Raw genomic sequence first — 12,960 nt, forward strand, 5'->3', positions numbered from 1 at the left:
AGACCAAGCTTGAGCTATGAGCCCATGACTCTCTTTTTAATATTAGGCTATACATGACCGGGAGGAGAACGAAACACCATTTATAAGGGTGCGGAAACATTTCCCTAGTAGACGCGTTTTAAAGTCTTGAGGGGAAGCCCGAAAGGAAAAGTCTAAAGAGGACAATATGTGCGAGGGGTGGGCTTGAGTTGCTTGCCAGTGAGGAGGTTGTTCCCTATAGGGGTAGACACAAGGCGGTGTGCCAGTAAGAACGCTGCACCCCGAAGGGGTGGATTGTGAGAGTCCCACATTAATGGGGGAAGAGAACCAGATACCCTTCATATAAAGGATATGAAAACATTTCCCTAGCATACGTGTTTTAAAGGCTTGAGGGGAAGCTCGAAAGGGAAAACCTAAAGAGAACAATATTTGCTAGCGGTGGGCTTGAATTGTTACAAATGGTATCAGAGTCGGACACCGGACTATGTGCCAGCGAGGAGACTGTTCCCTGAAGGGATAGACATGAGGCGGTGTGCCAGTAAGGACGCTCGCCCTGAAGGGGGGGATTGTGAGAGTCCCACATTGGTGGGGGAGAACAAAACACCCTTCATATAAAAGGGTGTGGAAACTGAGTAAGGACACTGGGCCCCGAAGAGAGTGAATTGTGAGAGTTCCACATTGGTTGAAGAGGAGAACAAAACACCATTCGAAGTATTGTTAGCTCATGTTGCCTTAGGCAGGACATCAAGTACACGTATCGTTACCAATTAACCAATTTCTAAATGCTAGAGTAGATCCTAAAGGGATTTCACTTCCTCGTGAATTTATCTTTAATTGGGATTTTTGGTGTAGGATAATGAACTTGAAACGTGGAGCTCAAGTGGTGATAGTGGCCAATAACACCCTAGTTGATAGCGGCATTCCTCTTCGTGGATGGCACTCGAGGAACCACGGGGCACTCCATACGGAGCAGATTTTTCCTTACGGTGGGCTGATTTTTCCTATAATAGAAGAAATACGGGATCTGGGCCTTTTTTGGGGATAAAATTTTCTTAACGAACCACAGCCAATTTGAATTGATCTTGTAAGAGACCCACGAGAGAACAAATCCCTGTCTCGAATCTATTCTTTCTTTCACCTTCAAACACGAGGTAAATAAGTTCATTTAGTAGCTCTTTGATTGAATTTGATTTTGCTCGTCTCCAGCTTCTCCCAATTATGTTGGGTAATAGAATAAGGTGGCTTGCTCTAACTAAGACTCCACTTTTGCTCCTGATCGACGTTGGGTCGGAGTTTGGTGAACCAACTGGTCGCTCCTCTCCTCTATCGTTAGGATTTAAATTAAGTACGGTAATTTTTATTTTCTATTTTTTATTTTAAATTTTAAGTTTAAAAATATTAAATTAGAAAATAAAAATTACCTTACTTATTTAAATCCTCAAATCAAAATTAAAAATCAATAATTTCAATAAATTTGACAAAATTAAAAATCAATAAAATAAAATAAATATTATTATTATTAAAAATTCAATAATTTTAATAATAATAATAATAATTTTTTTTAGGCAAATTTTGTTCGAATTAATTTTAAATTGATTAAGAAATTTAAAAAAGAAAAGGAGAAAAAAAAAAAAAAAACTTAAATTAAATGAAGACGTGAGTTTTTTTCTTTGTTTCCGTGCTGCTTCAATTTTCCTCGGCGAGCGCGTAGCGACGGAGGGAGCGGCGTTTACTCCTCATTTCTGCATCCCCAAACGCAAATTCAATCCATACCAGCAAGAAAAAATTGTGCAAAATCTCCCAGTTTCCCGATCATGGATCCGAATCAGGTAAATTTCGCTAGTTTCAACTTTTTTAGATCTTCCTCATCTTTAATTTCTTTAATTATCATCTTTACATGCTTATAAATGTTGTTAATCTTCTGGTTAAGGCATTTTCGCTTCCTTGCCCTTGTTGAATGCTAGATCTAATCGAAAATTTCCGTCTGGAGCTACAATGGTGGTTGTTTTTTTTTTTTTTTTTTTTTTTTTTTTTTTTTTTTTTTTTTTTTTTTTTNTTTTTTTTTTTTTTTTTTGTTTTTTTGTCGGTTGATTGGGAGGATCAACGGTAGAACATCTGTTGAACGAACAAAATCCGCGATTAATGTAAGATCTGAGCTGACGACGGACAGATTATGATGGAATTTCAAATTAGCAATGGTTGAATTTCAACTGGTTTTGATTTTCGTTCTTGAATCATAGGATTGAGCGCGTTATTGGGTATCAGTTTGTGAAATTGGGGTTACATTGTGCCTCTTGAGTTGGAAGGTTTTTACAGTGTAATTGCTACTGTTTGATTCATACGATGCCTCTTTTGCAGCCACCCGTAGAAAATTATGCTAACCCGAAGACTTGTTTCTTTCATGTCTTTTTTAAGGTAAGGCTATGTAACTATGATGTCAATGGATTTCATTCTTGAATGATCTCTGGGCTTTCTGGGATTTATGTGATCGTGGTTCTTCTTTTTCAGGCTGGAGCATTGGCTTTTTACATTCTTTCCTCTCTATTTTTCAGCAGTTTTGTTATCATTTTTGTGGTGACTGTTTTTCTCGCTGCTCTCGACTTTTGGGTTGTGAAGAATTTGAGTGGACGTATATTGGTCGGTTTAAGGTGGTGGAATGAAATAGATGATATGGGTGAGAGTGTGTGGAAATTTGAAAGCCTTGATCAAGAGGTGAGTGTTCTAGTTCTTACATTTTAAGAATTTGCTTCTCATTTGTGTTACCAGGACAACATTTTAAATGCCTGTTTCTCACTTCTAATGCTCATGGATCCTTGGTTATTCTCTAGTCATTGGCTCGGATGAACAAAAAAGATTCCTGGCTGTTCTGGTGGACCTTGTACCTCACGGTAAGAAAATATAATGATCCCAAATATCGTGATAATTTGATTATGTGTTTCCAATATTTTATCAAACAAGGTTGGTGATTTCGTGAAATAAATTTTATCATACCGATACGAGTGAATGTCAGAAGGTATGATACCTGAAAGAGAATAGTGATTTATTCGTTGCAGTTAACGTACATGTCTAAAGCTTAGTAAATCTGGAGACAAGCCAGTCACTTTGATTTTATGTTTTCTTTTGTTGATGGCAGGGTGGGGGAAATTAAAGAAATTACGTATTCAAGAAAAAACCAATTTTATGCTATTTTTAAAATTTTCTTTTCCCTCAAAGTATGCTGTGGAATTTAATTATTATGCACTGAAAAAATGCCATTCCTTATGAAACATGGCCTTAAAAATGGGGGAAAAAAAGAAAATGAAAATAGTTGGATACAAAAGATTTAATATATGAGCTGTTTCCTTCTTGATAACAACTTGTAAAAGAATTTTGTTAATTAGAAAATCATTTTGTGTTTTGGAAAACTGATTTCCAAACTATTTGAACTAAATACACATAAGACATACAAACTTACATTACTATTGACTGATTTTCTGGTCCAGCTGATCTTAAACTAAAAAATTAGTCACTTACCTTAGAACTGATAGAACCAGGAAAAGTGTTTTGTAACATCCTCTTGATAGTTTCTCTAAAGAGTGGATTTTCTTCATTTTGTAATTTGATTTAATCAATGAAATTTTCTGTTTCTTGTATAAAAAACAATTATCTTCAATATTCGTTATGCTTATACTTCTGAACCTATGAGTAACAGGCAGTTGCATGGACTGTGCTGGGCATATTCTCGTTGATAAAGTTTCAAGCTGATTATCTCCTCGTCGTAGGAGTTTGTTTGACTTTGAGCATTGCAAACATTATCGGCTTTACAAAATGTCGTAAAGGTAAGCATAAGCAATGCGTTTCATGAACTACAAAAATCCTATAGTGTTCGTACAAGCACTACAAAGCCTGATTTATTATAGTAATCTCTTTGTTGGTAATAGCTTCTGATTCCATGAAAAGCTTCTGAATTTTTTTTGAAGCTTTTAGAAAATTGTTTCTAAACTTCAAGGGATATATCATTGTGAAACCCTGCCTGCTGTTTGTTATTTTGTTAGCTGGCTTTATAGTTCAGTCATTGTTAGAAGATATTGAGTTCAGTAGGGACTTGATGCTTAAATCTTTGCCATGGAAAGGATACTTACTCTAGCCAGCCATGGCAGCCCGTGCTCCTAAGATCATAGAAGCAATACTGTAGAAAAAAGAAGATTTGTTGCAATGTAGCTCCATAGGAACCATAAATAGAAAGACGTGAAATATTAGCAAAAATAGAGATCTTAGGAGCAATAGAAAGGAATGTCGTAACCGGGGTGGGTGAAGGTTCAGGAGCAAGCCTGCTTCGGTAGTGATAGTTGCTTCAAAGGAGATATGGAGTCGGAGGGGGTTTTTCTTTGGGGCTTGAGAGACGGAATAGATAGGACCCCACAAATTGAGAATTTGCCACTGTGGAATTCACACGAAAGGGAATGATGAGCATGTGAGGATATGAGAAGATAGATATCTCTATTTTGTTTGTGACCTTTATGCTTGTTGTGGACCTTAGTAGATTGTAATGTAGTTCTTAGACACATAGACATGCATAGGGATACAAATGGTTCATATATATATATGGTTAGTGCCTAAAGTATCCGACGCATCAACTTCTTCAATGAACCCCTTAACCATTATTTTTTTCTATAAGGAACCGAGTTGCATGGACGGAACGAAATATTTAACATGAGGCAAAATCTCATTGAATTAAAAGTATGTGATCAAAAGACAAGAAATCAGATGATTATAAAGAAATTTAGACAAGGAACTTGATGAGGAAGCCACGAAAATAGTAAAATCCTATTAGTCTCCCAAGAGATCTCCAAATTCAGACACTTCCCCTAGAATAGTTTAGATCCCAAAAAGCCATAGAAATTGTTCATCCTTGAACATAAGTGAAAGACCAACCAGATGAACAACAGCTCCTTAACGTGATATGGAATCAACCCACCCAAGGGAAAGTTTTGGAACAGATTACCTTGATGATCAAGATCAAAATTAAAAAAAACTCGTTTCTAAACTCGTGATTCGAATCACTCCACAAGGTAGTTTGATCAAAACTACTTGAATGACTCTAACATGCAAATTTAAACACAAGAAATGCAACGTAACAAGCTCATGACTTAAGAAAAGCATAATATGCAACTTTCATTATATCTAAAATCTTCGTACTAAAGCAACAACATGAATGACTATTTATAGTTTTGGAAATAAACCTTATGGTAACCTAATTGAAAGATTGTAACTTTCATGATCATCAATACCATAATGGTCACTAGCTAATTGTAACTTATAATCTTAAACGCTTCTCGCAGGGCGGCTTCAAGTTAAAAAAATATCAAACTACCTCCACGATCTCTTTCTTCATACCTTTTTCACATATTATACTGGGGCAAAGAATGAAATTGATGTTTGTGTGCATAATGAAAGTCAAATTTTTTTCAGTTGTCGTTACCCTTTTCCTAGCATTTTCAGGACATCCATTATAGGGCCGTTCTTTAGTCCAGCATCCTGCAGTCTCCTACTACTAAAATAGGTGGAGGGGGTTTAGATATAAAAAATCAAATACCTGTCTTGTCGTGCATTATATACATATATTCACACGTGCGCACACACGTATGTATGTATTCTTTTGGTAAATAATGTGCCTCTGCATTGACATGAAACAGCTTTCAAATAGGACTATATTTGGCATTGGGAAGTTCGTAGGATACCTTCTTAGATAGGTCATCACCATGATTTTGAACCATGTTCTCAAAGTTGTCCGAACAAACAACTTTTCCCTTACCAATTACAGCCATTTTAGTACTACTACTGCACATGTTGATGTATTTGCCAACTAATTAGGCACTCAAACTGATAGTTCATAACTGCCGGGGAAATTGCACCCACCTTTCTTCTAAGACTCATCAAGCATGTGGTGGACTTGAAAGACTCATCAAGCATGTAATGGCCCAAGTCCACCGCTAGCAGATATTATCCTCTTTGGACTTTTCTTTCCGGGCTTTCCCTCAAGGTTTTTAAAACGTGTCTGCTCGGGAGCGGTTTCCACACCCTTATAAAAAATGCTTCGTTCTCTTCCCCAACCGATGTGAGATTTCACAATCTGCCCGTGCAAACACATGCTACTCATGAGTTAGGGACCTATCATTAAAACCATCTTAAGATGGTGGTATTTTATTTCCTAGACATTAGGTTAGGATAGAATGTTTTTACTTTTATTGTTCATTTGTTTCATTTAGTATTTCGTTATGTTGTTTTAAAAATGTTTTCAAACACACAAGTCCATGACAATGTTTTATGATGAAGTTTTAAATGTTTAATTCCGCATAAGAGCATAGGTTATAATGATGGTAACGACTTTAGGTTAGTAGCAACCTAGGGTCGTTACAGTTAGATATTGCCACTCAGTCGTGGGTTGACTCAAATTTTTGTAATTCTTACCCGGCCCTCTTTTTTCTTCTTTACACTCTTCTCCTAAGACTGATTTAGGCATTGATGAAATTATTGGCATTTGGGCTGATGGTGTTGCTAATAACTTTCAGATGCGAAGAAGCAGTTTCAGCAATTTGCCACGCAGACCATTGCTTCTCAGTTCTCTTCTACATTACAATCAGCCTTTAGTGTATGAGGCGTCCATACCATATGTGAATGAAAGCAGACGGAAGCGCAAGAGATGTGTTGAGCAGCAGCTCTCAGGGCATGTAAATATGCATTGTTTTAGGCATTACTGGATTGAACTTTCTTTTTTGGTTATACAAAGAAAAATATTGAATAACTTTGTATGTCTCCCTTTTACCAATGTTTTGTATTGTGATGATCCAATGAAATGAATCGTAGAAAAACATTAATTTTGCTATATACCTATAATACTTGTGGGTGCCTGTCATGACATTCAGACTGTTTGGTAGCACTCTATTCAAACTTGCTTCATGCCTTGAAGTCATTAACCACGTTGGTTGGGGAGGAGAACAAACCACCATTGATAAGGGTGTGGAAATCTTTCCCTAGCAGACACGTTTTAAAGCCTTGAGAGAAAGTCCGGAAGGGAAAGTCCAAAGAGGACAATATTTGCTAGCGGTGGATCTAGGTCGTTACAAATGGTATTAGGGCCAGATATCGGACGATGTCTTCTCGTTCCCTGAAAGAGGTAGACACGAGGCGATGTGTCAAGGACACTGGGCCTCAAAGGGGGTGGATTTGGGGGCAGTCTCACATCGATTGGAGCAAGTAAAGAGTGTCAGTAGGACGCTGGGCCCAAAGGGGGTGGATTGTGATGTCGGTGGATTGTGATGTCTCACATTGGTTGGAGAGAAGAACAAACCACCATTTAAGACGCTGGCCCCAAAGGGGGGTGGATTTGGGGGCGGTCCCACATCGATGTTGGGGAGGAGAACAAACCACCCTTTATAAGACGCTGGCCCCAAAGAGGGGTGGATTTGGAGGTGGTCCCACATCGATGTTGGGGAGGAGAACAAACTACCATTTATAAGACGCTGGCCCCAAAGAAGGGTGGATTTGGGGGCGGTCCCACATCGATTGGAGGAAGGAAAGAGTGTCAACGAGGACGCTGGGCCCAGGGGGTGGATTGTGATGTTCCACATTGGTTGGGGAGGAGAACAAACCAAAAGAGTGTCAACGAGGACGCTGGGCCCAAGGGATGGATTGTGATGTTGTTCCACATTGGTTGGGGAGGAGAACAAACCAAAAGAGTGTCAACGAGGACGCTGGGCCCAAGGGATGGATTGTGATGTTCCACATTGGTTGGGGAGGAGAACAAACCACCATTTATAAGGGTGTGGAAACCTTCCCCTAGCAGACACGTTTTAAAGCCTTGAGGAAAAGCCCAAAGAAGACAATATCTGCTAGCGGTGGATTTAGGTCGTTACATTTAAGATCTCCTAATAGATCACATGTTTTTGTCACCCACCATGGTGGGGTGTGTTGTCCATGTTTCTTGTAGGATACCTTACTTTGTAGGATGTCATGGACTAGACTATGTCACAAGGATGCATAACACCTTGAACATAGGTTTCCTTACAGGATAGCAGGAGATGCATGAAGCCATGGACTCAGAGGTATTAGAACTCAAACGGTCGCGAATAGTGCATTAAAACTCCAGACATAGGCTATATTGCAAGGGACACATGAAACCTTGAACATAGAACACGTTCAGTTCTTTGTTGAGGATTGTTGTGAGAGAGTTCGAAATGATCATGGGTTTACAAGTAAGGAATACATCTCCATTGGTACGAGGTCTTTTGTGAAAATCCAAAGCAAAGTCATGAGAGCTCGTGCTCAAAGTGGACAATATCATACCATTATGGAGAGTCATGATTCCTAATATTCTTCACCGACCATAGAACCTAGTTGTGTTAGTGCATCCTCAATACTAGTGGTCAGAGAGTTCAATGATGTGTTTTCAAAGGAGCTACCGAGATTGCCTCTAATTAGAGAAGTCAGCTTCGGGATCGCGCTTGAGCTAGAGACAATTCCTATCTCTCTTCTTGACTATAGAAAAATTAAGAGTTAGAAACCGGATGTTCATTCTTTTCCTTTTGGCAAATTATTTCTTTTCACCTTAAGTTTGAAGATTAGAAAACTTAGGACACTAATTTCTTCAATAGAGGCTCGCTAAGTTTAAGATCACATAAAACGGGTTCATCAAGAGGGGACCGGTTTGAACCCAGTTGGACTCTTTCATTCATTTCTTCTCCTTTCATTTTTGTCGTGTATATCTACTTTTTTCATCAATGTTTCAGAAATCTATGTAGGGCCTCATGACGGCTTTTGGACTCCTGAAAACGATAGGGTCGCAGTTTATTTTGGTCACTTACCGAGTGCCCACTAAGTTTGAGATCAAACAAAATTGGTCCATAGCTTAGTTGTAGAACATTGGACCGCAGATCAATAGGTCACCGGTTTATACCAGGTTGGGACCTTTCATTATTTACCTTTCATTTTTTTTCACGAACACTTTTCTTTATACCGTTTGCATGGAAGGTAATGTGATCACATATTCTTCATCAATGTTTCCGAAATCCATTAAGGCCTCATGACCGCTTTTGGACTCGTTTAAAAGATTGAGTCGCAGTTTATTTCGATCACTCTTCGAGGGCTCACTAAGTTTGAGATCACACAAAATGGGTCCATAGCTCAGTGGTAGAGCATTTGACTGCAGATCAAGAGGTCACCGGTTTGAACCCGGTTGGGCCCTTTTACTCATTTCTATTTTCTTTAATTTTTGTCATGAACACTATTCTTTATTTCGTTTGCATGGAATGAAATGTGATCACTTTCCGAGTGCTCACTATGTTTGAGATCATCCAAATGGGTCCATAGCTCAGTGGTAGAGCATTTGACTGCAGATCAAGAGGTCACTGGTTCGAACCCGGTTGGGCCCTTTTACTCATTTCTATTTTCTTTAATTTTTGTCATGAACACTATTCTTTATTTCGTTTGCATAGAATAAAATGTGATCACTTTCCAAGTGCTCTATGTTTGAGATCATCCAAATGGGTCCATAGCTCAGTGGTTCGTTTGCATGGAATGAAATGTGATCACTTTCCGAGTGCTCACTATGTTTGAGATCATCCAAATGGGTCCATAGCTCAGTGGTAGAGCATTTGACTGCAGATTAAGAGGTCACCGGTTCGAACCCGGTTGGGCCCTTTCACTTATTTTTATTTTATTTAATTTTTGTCATGAACACTATTCTTTATTTCGGTTACGTGGAATGAAATGTGATCAATTTTCGAGTGCTCACTAAGTTTGTGATCACCCAAAATGGGTTCATAGCTCAGTGGTAGAGCATTTGACTGCAGATATGGTTCGAACCCGGTTGGGCCCTTTCACTTATTTCTATTTTATTTAATTTTTGTCATGAACACTATTCTTTATTTATTTTACGTGGAATGAAATGTGATCAATTTTCGAGTGCTCATTAAGTTTGTGATCACCCAAAATGGGTTCATAGCTCAGTGGTAGAGCATTTGACTGCAGATATGGTTCGAACCCGGTTGGGCCCTTTCACTTATTTCTATTTTATTTAATTTTTGTCATGAACACTATTCTTTATTTCGTTTACGTGGAATGAAATGTGATCAATTTTCGAGTGCTCATTAAGTTTGTGATTACCTAAAATGGGTCCATAGCTTAGTGGTAGAGCATTTGACTGTAGATCAAGAGGTCACTAGTTCGAACCCGATTGGGCCCTTTCACTTATTTTTATTTTATTTAATTTTTGTCATGAACACTATTCTTTATTTCGTTTACGTGGAATGAAATGTGATCAATTTCCGAGTGCTCATTAAGTTTGTGATTACCTAAAATGGGTCCATAGCTCAGTCACTCATTTCTATTTCCTTTCATTTTTGTCATGAACACTATTCTTTATTTCGTTTGCATGGATGAAATGTGATCACTTTATTTCGGTCACTTTCCGAGTCCTCACTAAGTTTGAGATCACCAAAATAGGTTCATAGCTTAGTGGTAGAGTATTTGATTATAAATCAAGAGGTCATTGGTTTGAACCTGATTGGGCTCTTTCACTCATTTCTATTTTCTTTCATTTTTGCTCATGGCTGCTTTTGGACTCGTGAAAAATATAGGGTGGCATAGTTTATTTTGGTCATAAGTTTGAGGTCACACCATAGCTTAGTAGTAGAGCATTTGATTGTAGATCAAAAGATCACCCGTTTGAACCTGGTTCGGCCCCTTCATTTCTGTTTCTTTTCATTTTTTTCATGAACACTTTTCTTGATCAAGAGATCACCCATTTGAACCTTGTTCGGCCCCTTCATTTCTGTTTCTTTTCATTTTTTTTTTCATGAACACTTTTCTTTATATCGTTTAAATGGAAGAAAATGTGATCATATATCTACTATCTTCATCAATGTTTCAGAAATCCATGTAGGGCCTCATGCCGGCTTTTGAACTCCTAAAAAAGATAGGGTCGCAGCTTATTTTGGTCACTTATCGAGGGCTCACTAAGTTTGAGATCACACAAAATGCTCCATAGCTTAGTGGTAGAACATTTGACTACATATCAAGATGTCACTGATTTGAACTTGGTCATCAATGTTTTAGAAATCCATATAGGGCCTCATGGCGAATTTTGGTCTCCTTTATCGTAGTTTATTTGGTCACTTACCAAGGGTTCACTAAGTTTGAGATCACACAAAATGGGTCCATAGCTCAGCCTATAGAAGATTTTTGCGTAGATCAAGGTGAACATCTAAAATAGACCGGGACACAGGATCCTAGTGTATTTCCAATTCCTTACATATCCTCGCATTTATTAGAATAAAACTCTAACATGAGAGATCACACTTACACAGGGGTCACTAAGGTTGGTTACTTACCGAGGAATCATGGGTCCATAGGTCAGCCTATAGAAGACTTTTGCGTAGATCAAGGGTGAACATCTAAAAAAAGACAGGGAGATAGGGTCGGAGTTTATTTCCAATTCTTGATCTATACTCACATTTATTAGAATAAAACTCTAACACGAGAGCTTACAAAGGGGTCACTAAGGTTGGTTACTTACCGAGGAATCACTAAGGTTAAATTCACACAAAATGGGCCCATAACTTAGTGCTAGAACATTTGGTTGCAGATTAGAGGTCGTTGGTTTGAATTTGTTTGGCCCCTTTTATTTATTTCATTTTCCTTTTCGTAAAGGAAATGTGACCACATATCCTAATATTTGGTAGAGAATGTCTCAGTTTTGTGAACGAACACTTGACCTATCCGTAGCATTATGCCAAGCTGAATGGTAATAGCGGGACAACTTTAAAAAATGACATCAAAGATATATTGGTGGTAGATGCTATGAAATTCATTCTAACTTATGAATGTCCTCAAGTAACCATTGTTAATGTTACTCGAAATGTTTGTGATGCATATGATCGTTGGATACCTGCCAGTGAACAAGAAAGAATCTATATTTTGGCAAAGCATATAACTAATGTTTTAACCGAAAAGCTAGAGAGCATGACTACAACATATGAGCTGATGGATGTTTGGAATGAACGTTTCATTCAAGTACTCTATAATTCTTGTATGAATTTAAAACCAAAACAACATTTAAAAGATGAAAACAAAACATTAACTAATCGAAAGAAGCGATTGAATTTTATTTTAAAAAACTATGGATTGGGGTACGGGATACAAAGAGACCATATTTCAAATACTAAAAGACTGACACGTTAATATAATACCCTTTGTGATTGCACAGTGTCAGGGTCATGCTTGTCCAAGCCGTGTGTCCATTGCCGCATGCCCGTTACACGCCGAAACCCTTGCCTTGTACTACTTTATTGCTTTCTTTTACTGCTTTCATGTTGTAATATTTCCTTTGTTTTTTTCTTAGAGTATGACGTTTCGGCGAAATCATGGCTACACCTGGTACACATGAAATGCCTCAAAATGTACTATAGAAGGATGCGACTAGTTTTCAAATTATCCCTACCCAACAAGTTATATACTGTTTAAGCCGTTGTTGTTGACTTTTTGTTTGCATGTTATATAACACCACTCTCAATCTCTCTCTCATTCTTGCTTTCAAACTCTTTTTCCAAAACCTCTCTACCTCGTTTTCTAAGATATCTTTTCAAATCGAGGTCCAAGACTTGAGTATACGTTGCCCGACCGTAGGCAACGCAATTCAAAGTTGATTTGGCTCACTCAGTGATGAGAGTGAGTGCCGCATAATTGCCAAATCCGCTGCCAAGAAAAGGAGATTGTGATAGTTGGTATCATAGCCTAGTTAACTCCAAAGTGACTTGATAGACATGTCTACAACCACACGGTTGAATAAGTCCCACGTCGACTGACTAGTCGAAATAGAAGAACCGATGCAATACTTACGAGAAGTCTCCGACAGTATTCGATATCTAGACGAGCGAGTGAAGGAACTCGCTGATAAGAGTCTTGCCGTTGACACAATAACGGGTCGGTTAGATGGGTTGTCCA

The 12,960-nt window shown here is 38.2% G+C and overlaps 1 protein-coding gene and 4 non-coding genes across 5 annotated transcripts; all 5 read left to right on the forward strand.

Moving 5' to 3' along the window:
• Nucleotides 1-1,632: 1,632 nt before the first annotated feature.
• Nucleotides 1,633-6,869, forward strand: LOC111779782 (Golgi apparatus membrane protein-like protein ECHIDNA). Its single transcript, XM_023659920.1, has 6 exons — nucleotides 1,633-1,808; nucleotides 2,338-2,394; nucleotides 2,488-2,691; nucleotides 2,808-2,867; nucleotides 3,671-3,797; nucleotides 6,531-6,869. Exons 1-6 carry the CDS (start codon nucleotides 1,794-1,796, stop codon nucleotides 6,614-6,616), a joined length of 549 nt encoding a protein of 182 aa, XP_023515688.1. The 5' UTR covers nucleotides 1,633-1,793; the 3' UTR covers nucleotides 6,617-6,869.
• Nucleotides 6,870-9,130: 2,261 nt separating this feature from the next.
• TRNAC-GCA lies at nucleotides 9,131-9,202 on the forward strand. Its single transcript has one exon. It is a non-coding gene; the product is annotated as a tRNA-Cys (tRNA).
• A 115-nt stretch (nucleotides 9,203-9,317) lies between these two features.
• Nucleotides 9,318-9,389, forward strand: TRNAC-GCA. Its single transcript has one exon. It is a non-coding gene; the product is annotated as a tRNA-Cys (tRNA).
• A 196-nt stretch (nucleotides 9,390-9,585) lies between these two features.
• On the forward strand, nucleotides 9,586-9,657 carry TRNAC-GCA. The gene has a single exon. It is a non-coding gene; the product is annotated as a tRNA-Cys (tRNA).
• Nucleotides 9,658-10,129: 472 nt separating this feature from the next.
• On the forward strand, nucleotides 10,130-10,201 carry TRNAY-GUA. The gene has a single exon. It is a non-coding gene; the product is annotated as a tRNA-Tyr (tRNA).
• Nucleotides 10,202-12,960: the final 2,759 nt, after the last annotated feature.

This window comes from Cucurbita pepo, chromosome LG18, assembly GCF_002806865.2.
Source record: "Cucurbita pepo subsp. pepo cultivar mu-cu-16 chromosome LG18, ASM280686v2, whole genome shotgun sequence".
NCBI classification, from domain to species: Eukaryota; Viridiplantae; Streptophyta; class Magnoliopsida; order Cucurbitales; family Cucurbitaceae; genus Cucurbita; species Cucurbita pepo.

Coding starts and splice junctions, on each gene's coding strand:
- LOC111779782 (XM_023659920.1), top strand. Junction 2,868..3,670: donor GGTGGACCTTGTACCTCACG/GTAAGAAAATAT, acceptor TATGAGTAACAG/GCAGTTGCATGGACTGTGCT. Junction 3,798..6,530: donor CTTTACAAAATGTCGTAAAG/GTAAGCATAAGC, acceptor AATAACTTTCAG/ATGCGAAGAAGCAGTTTCAG.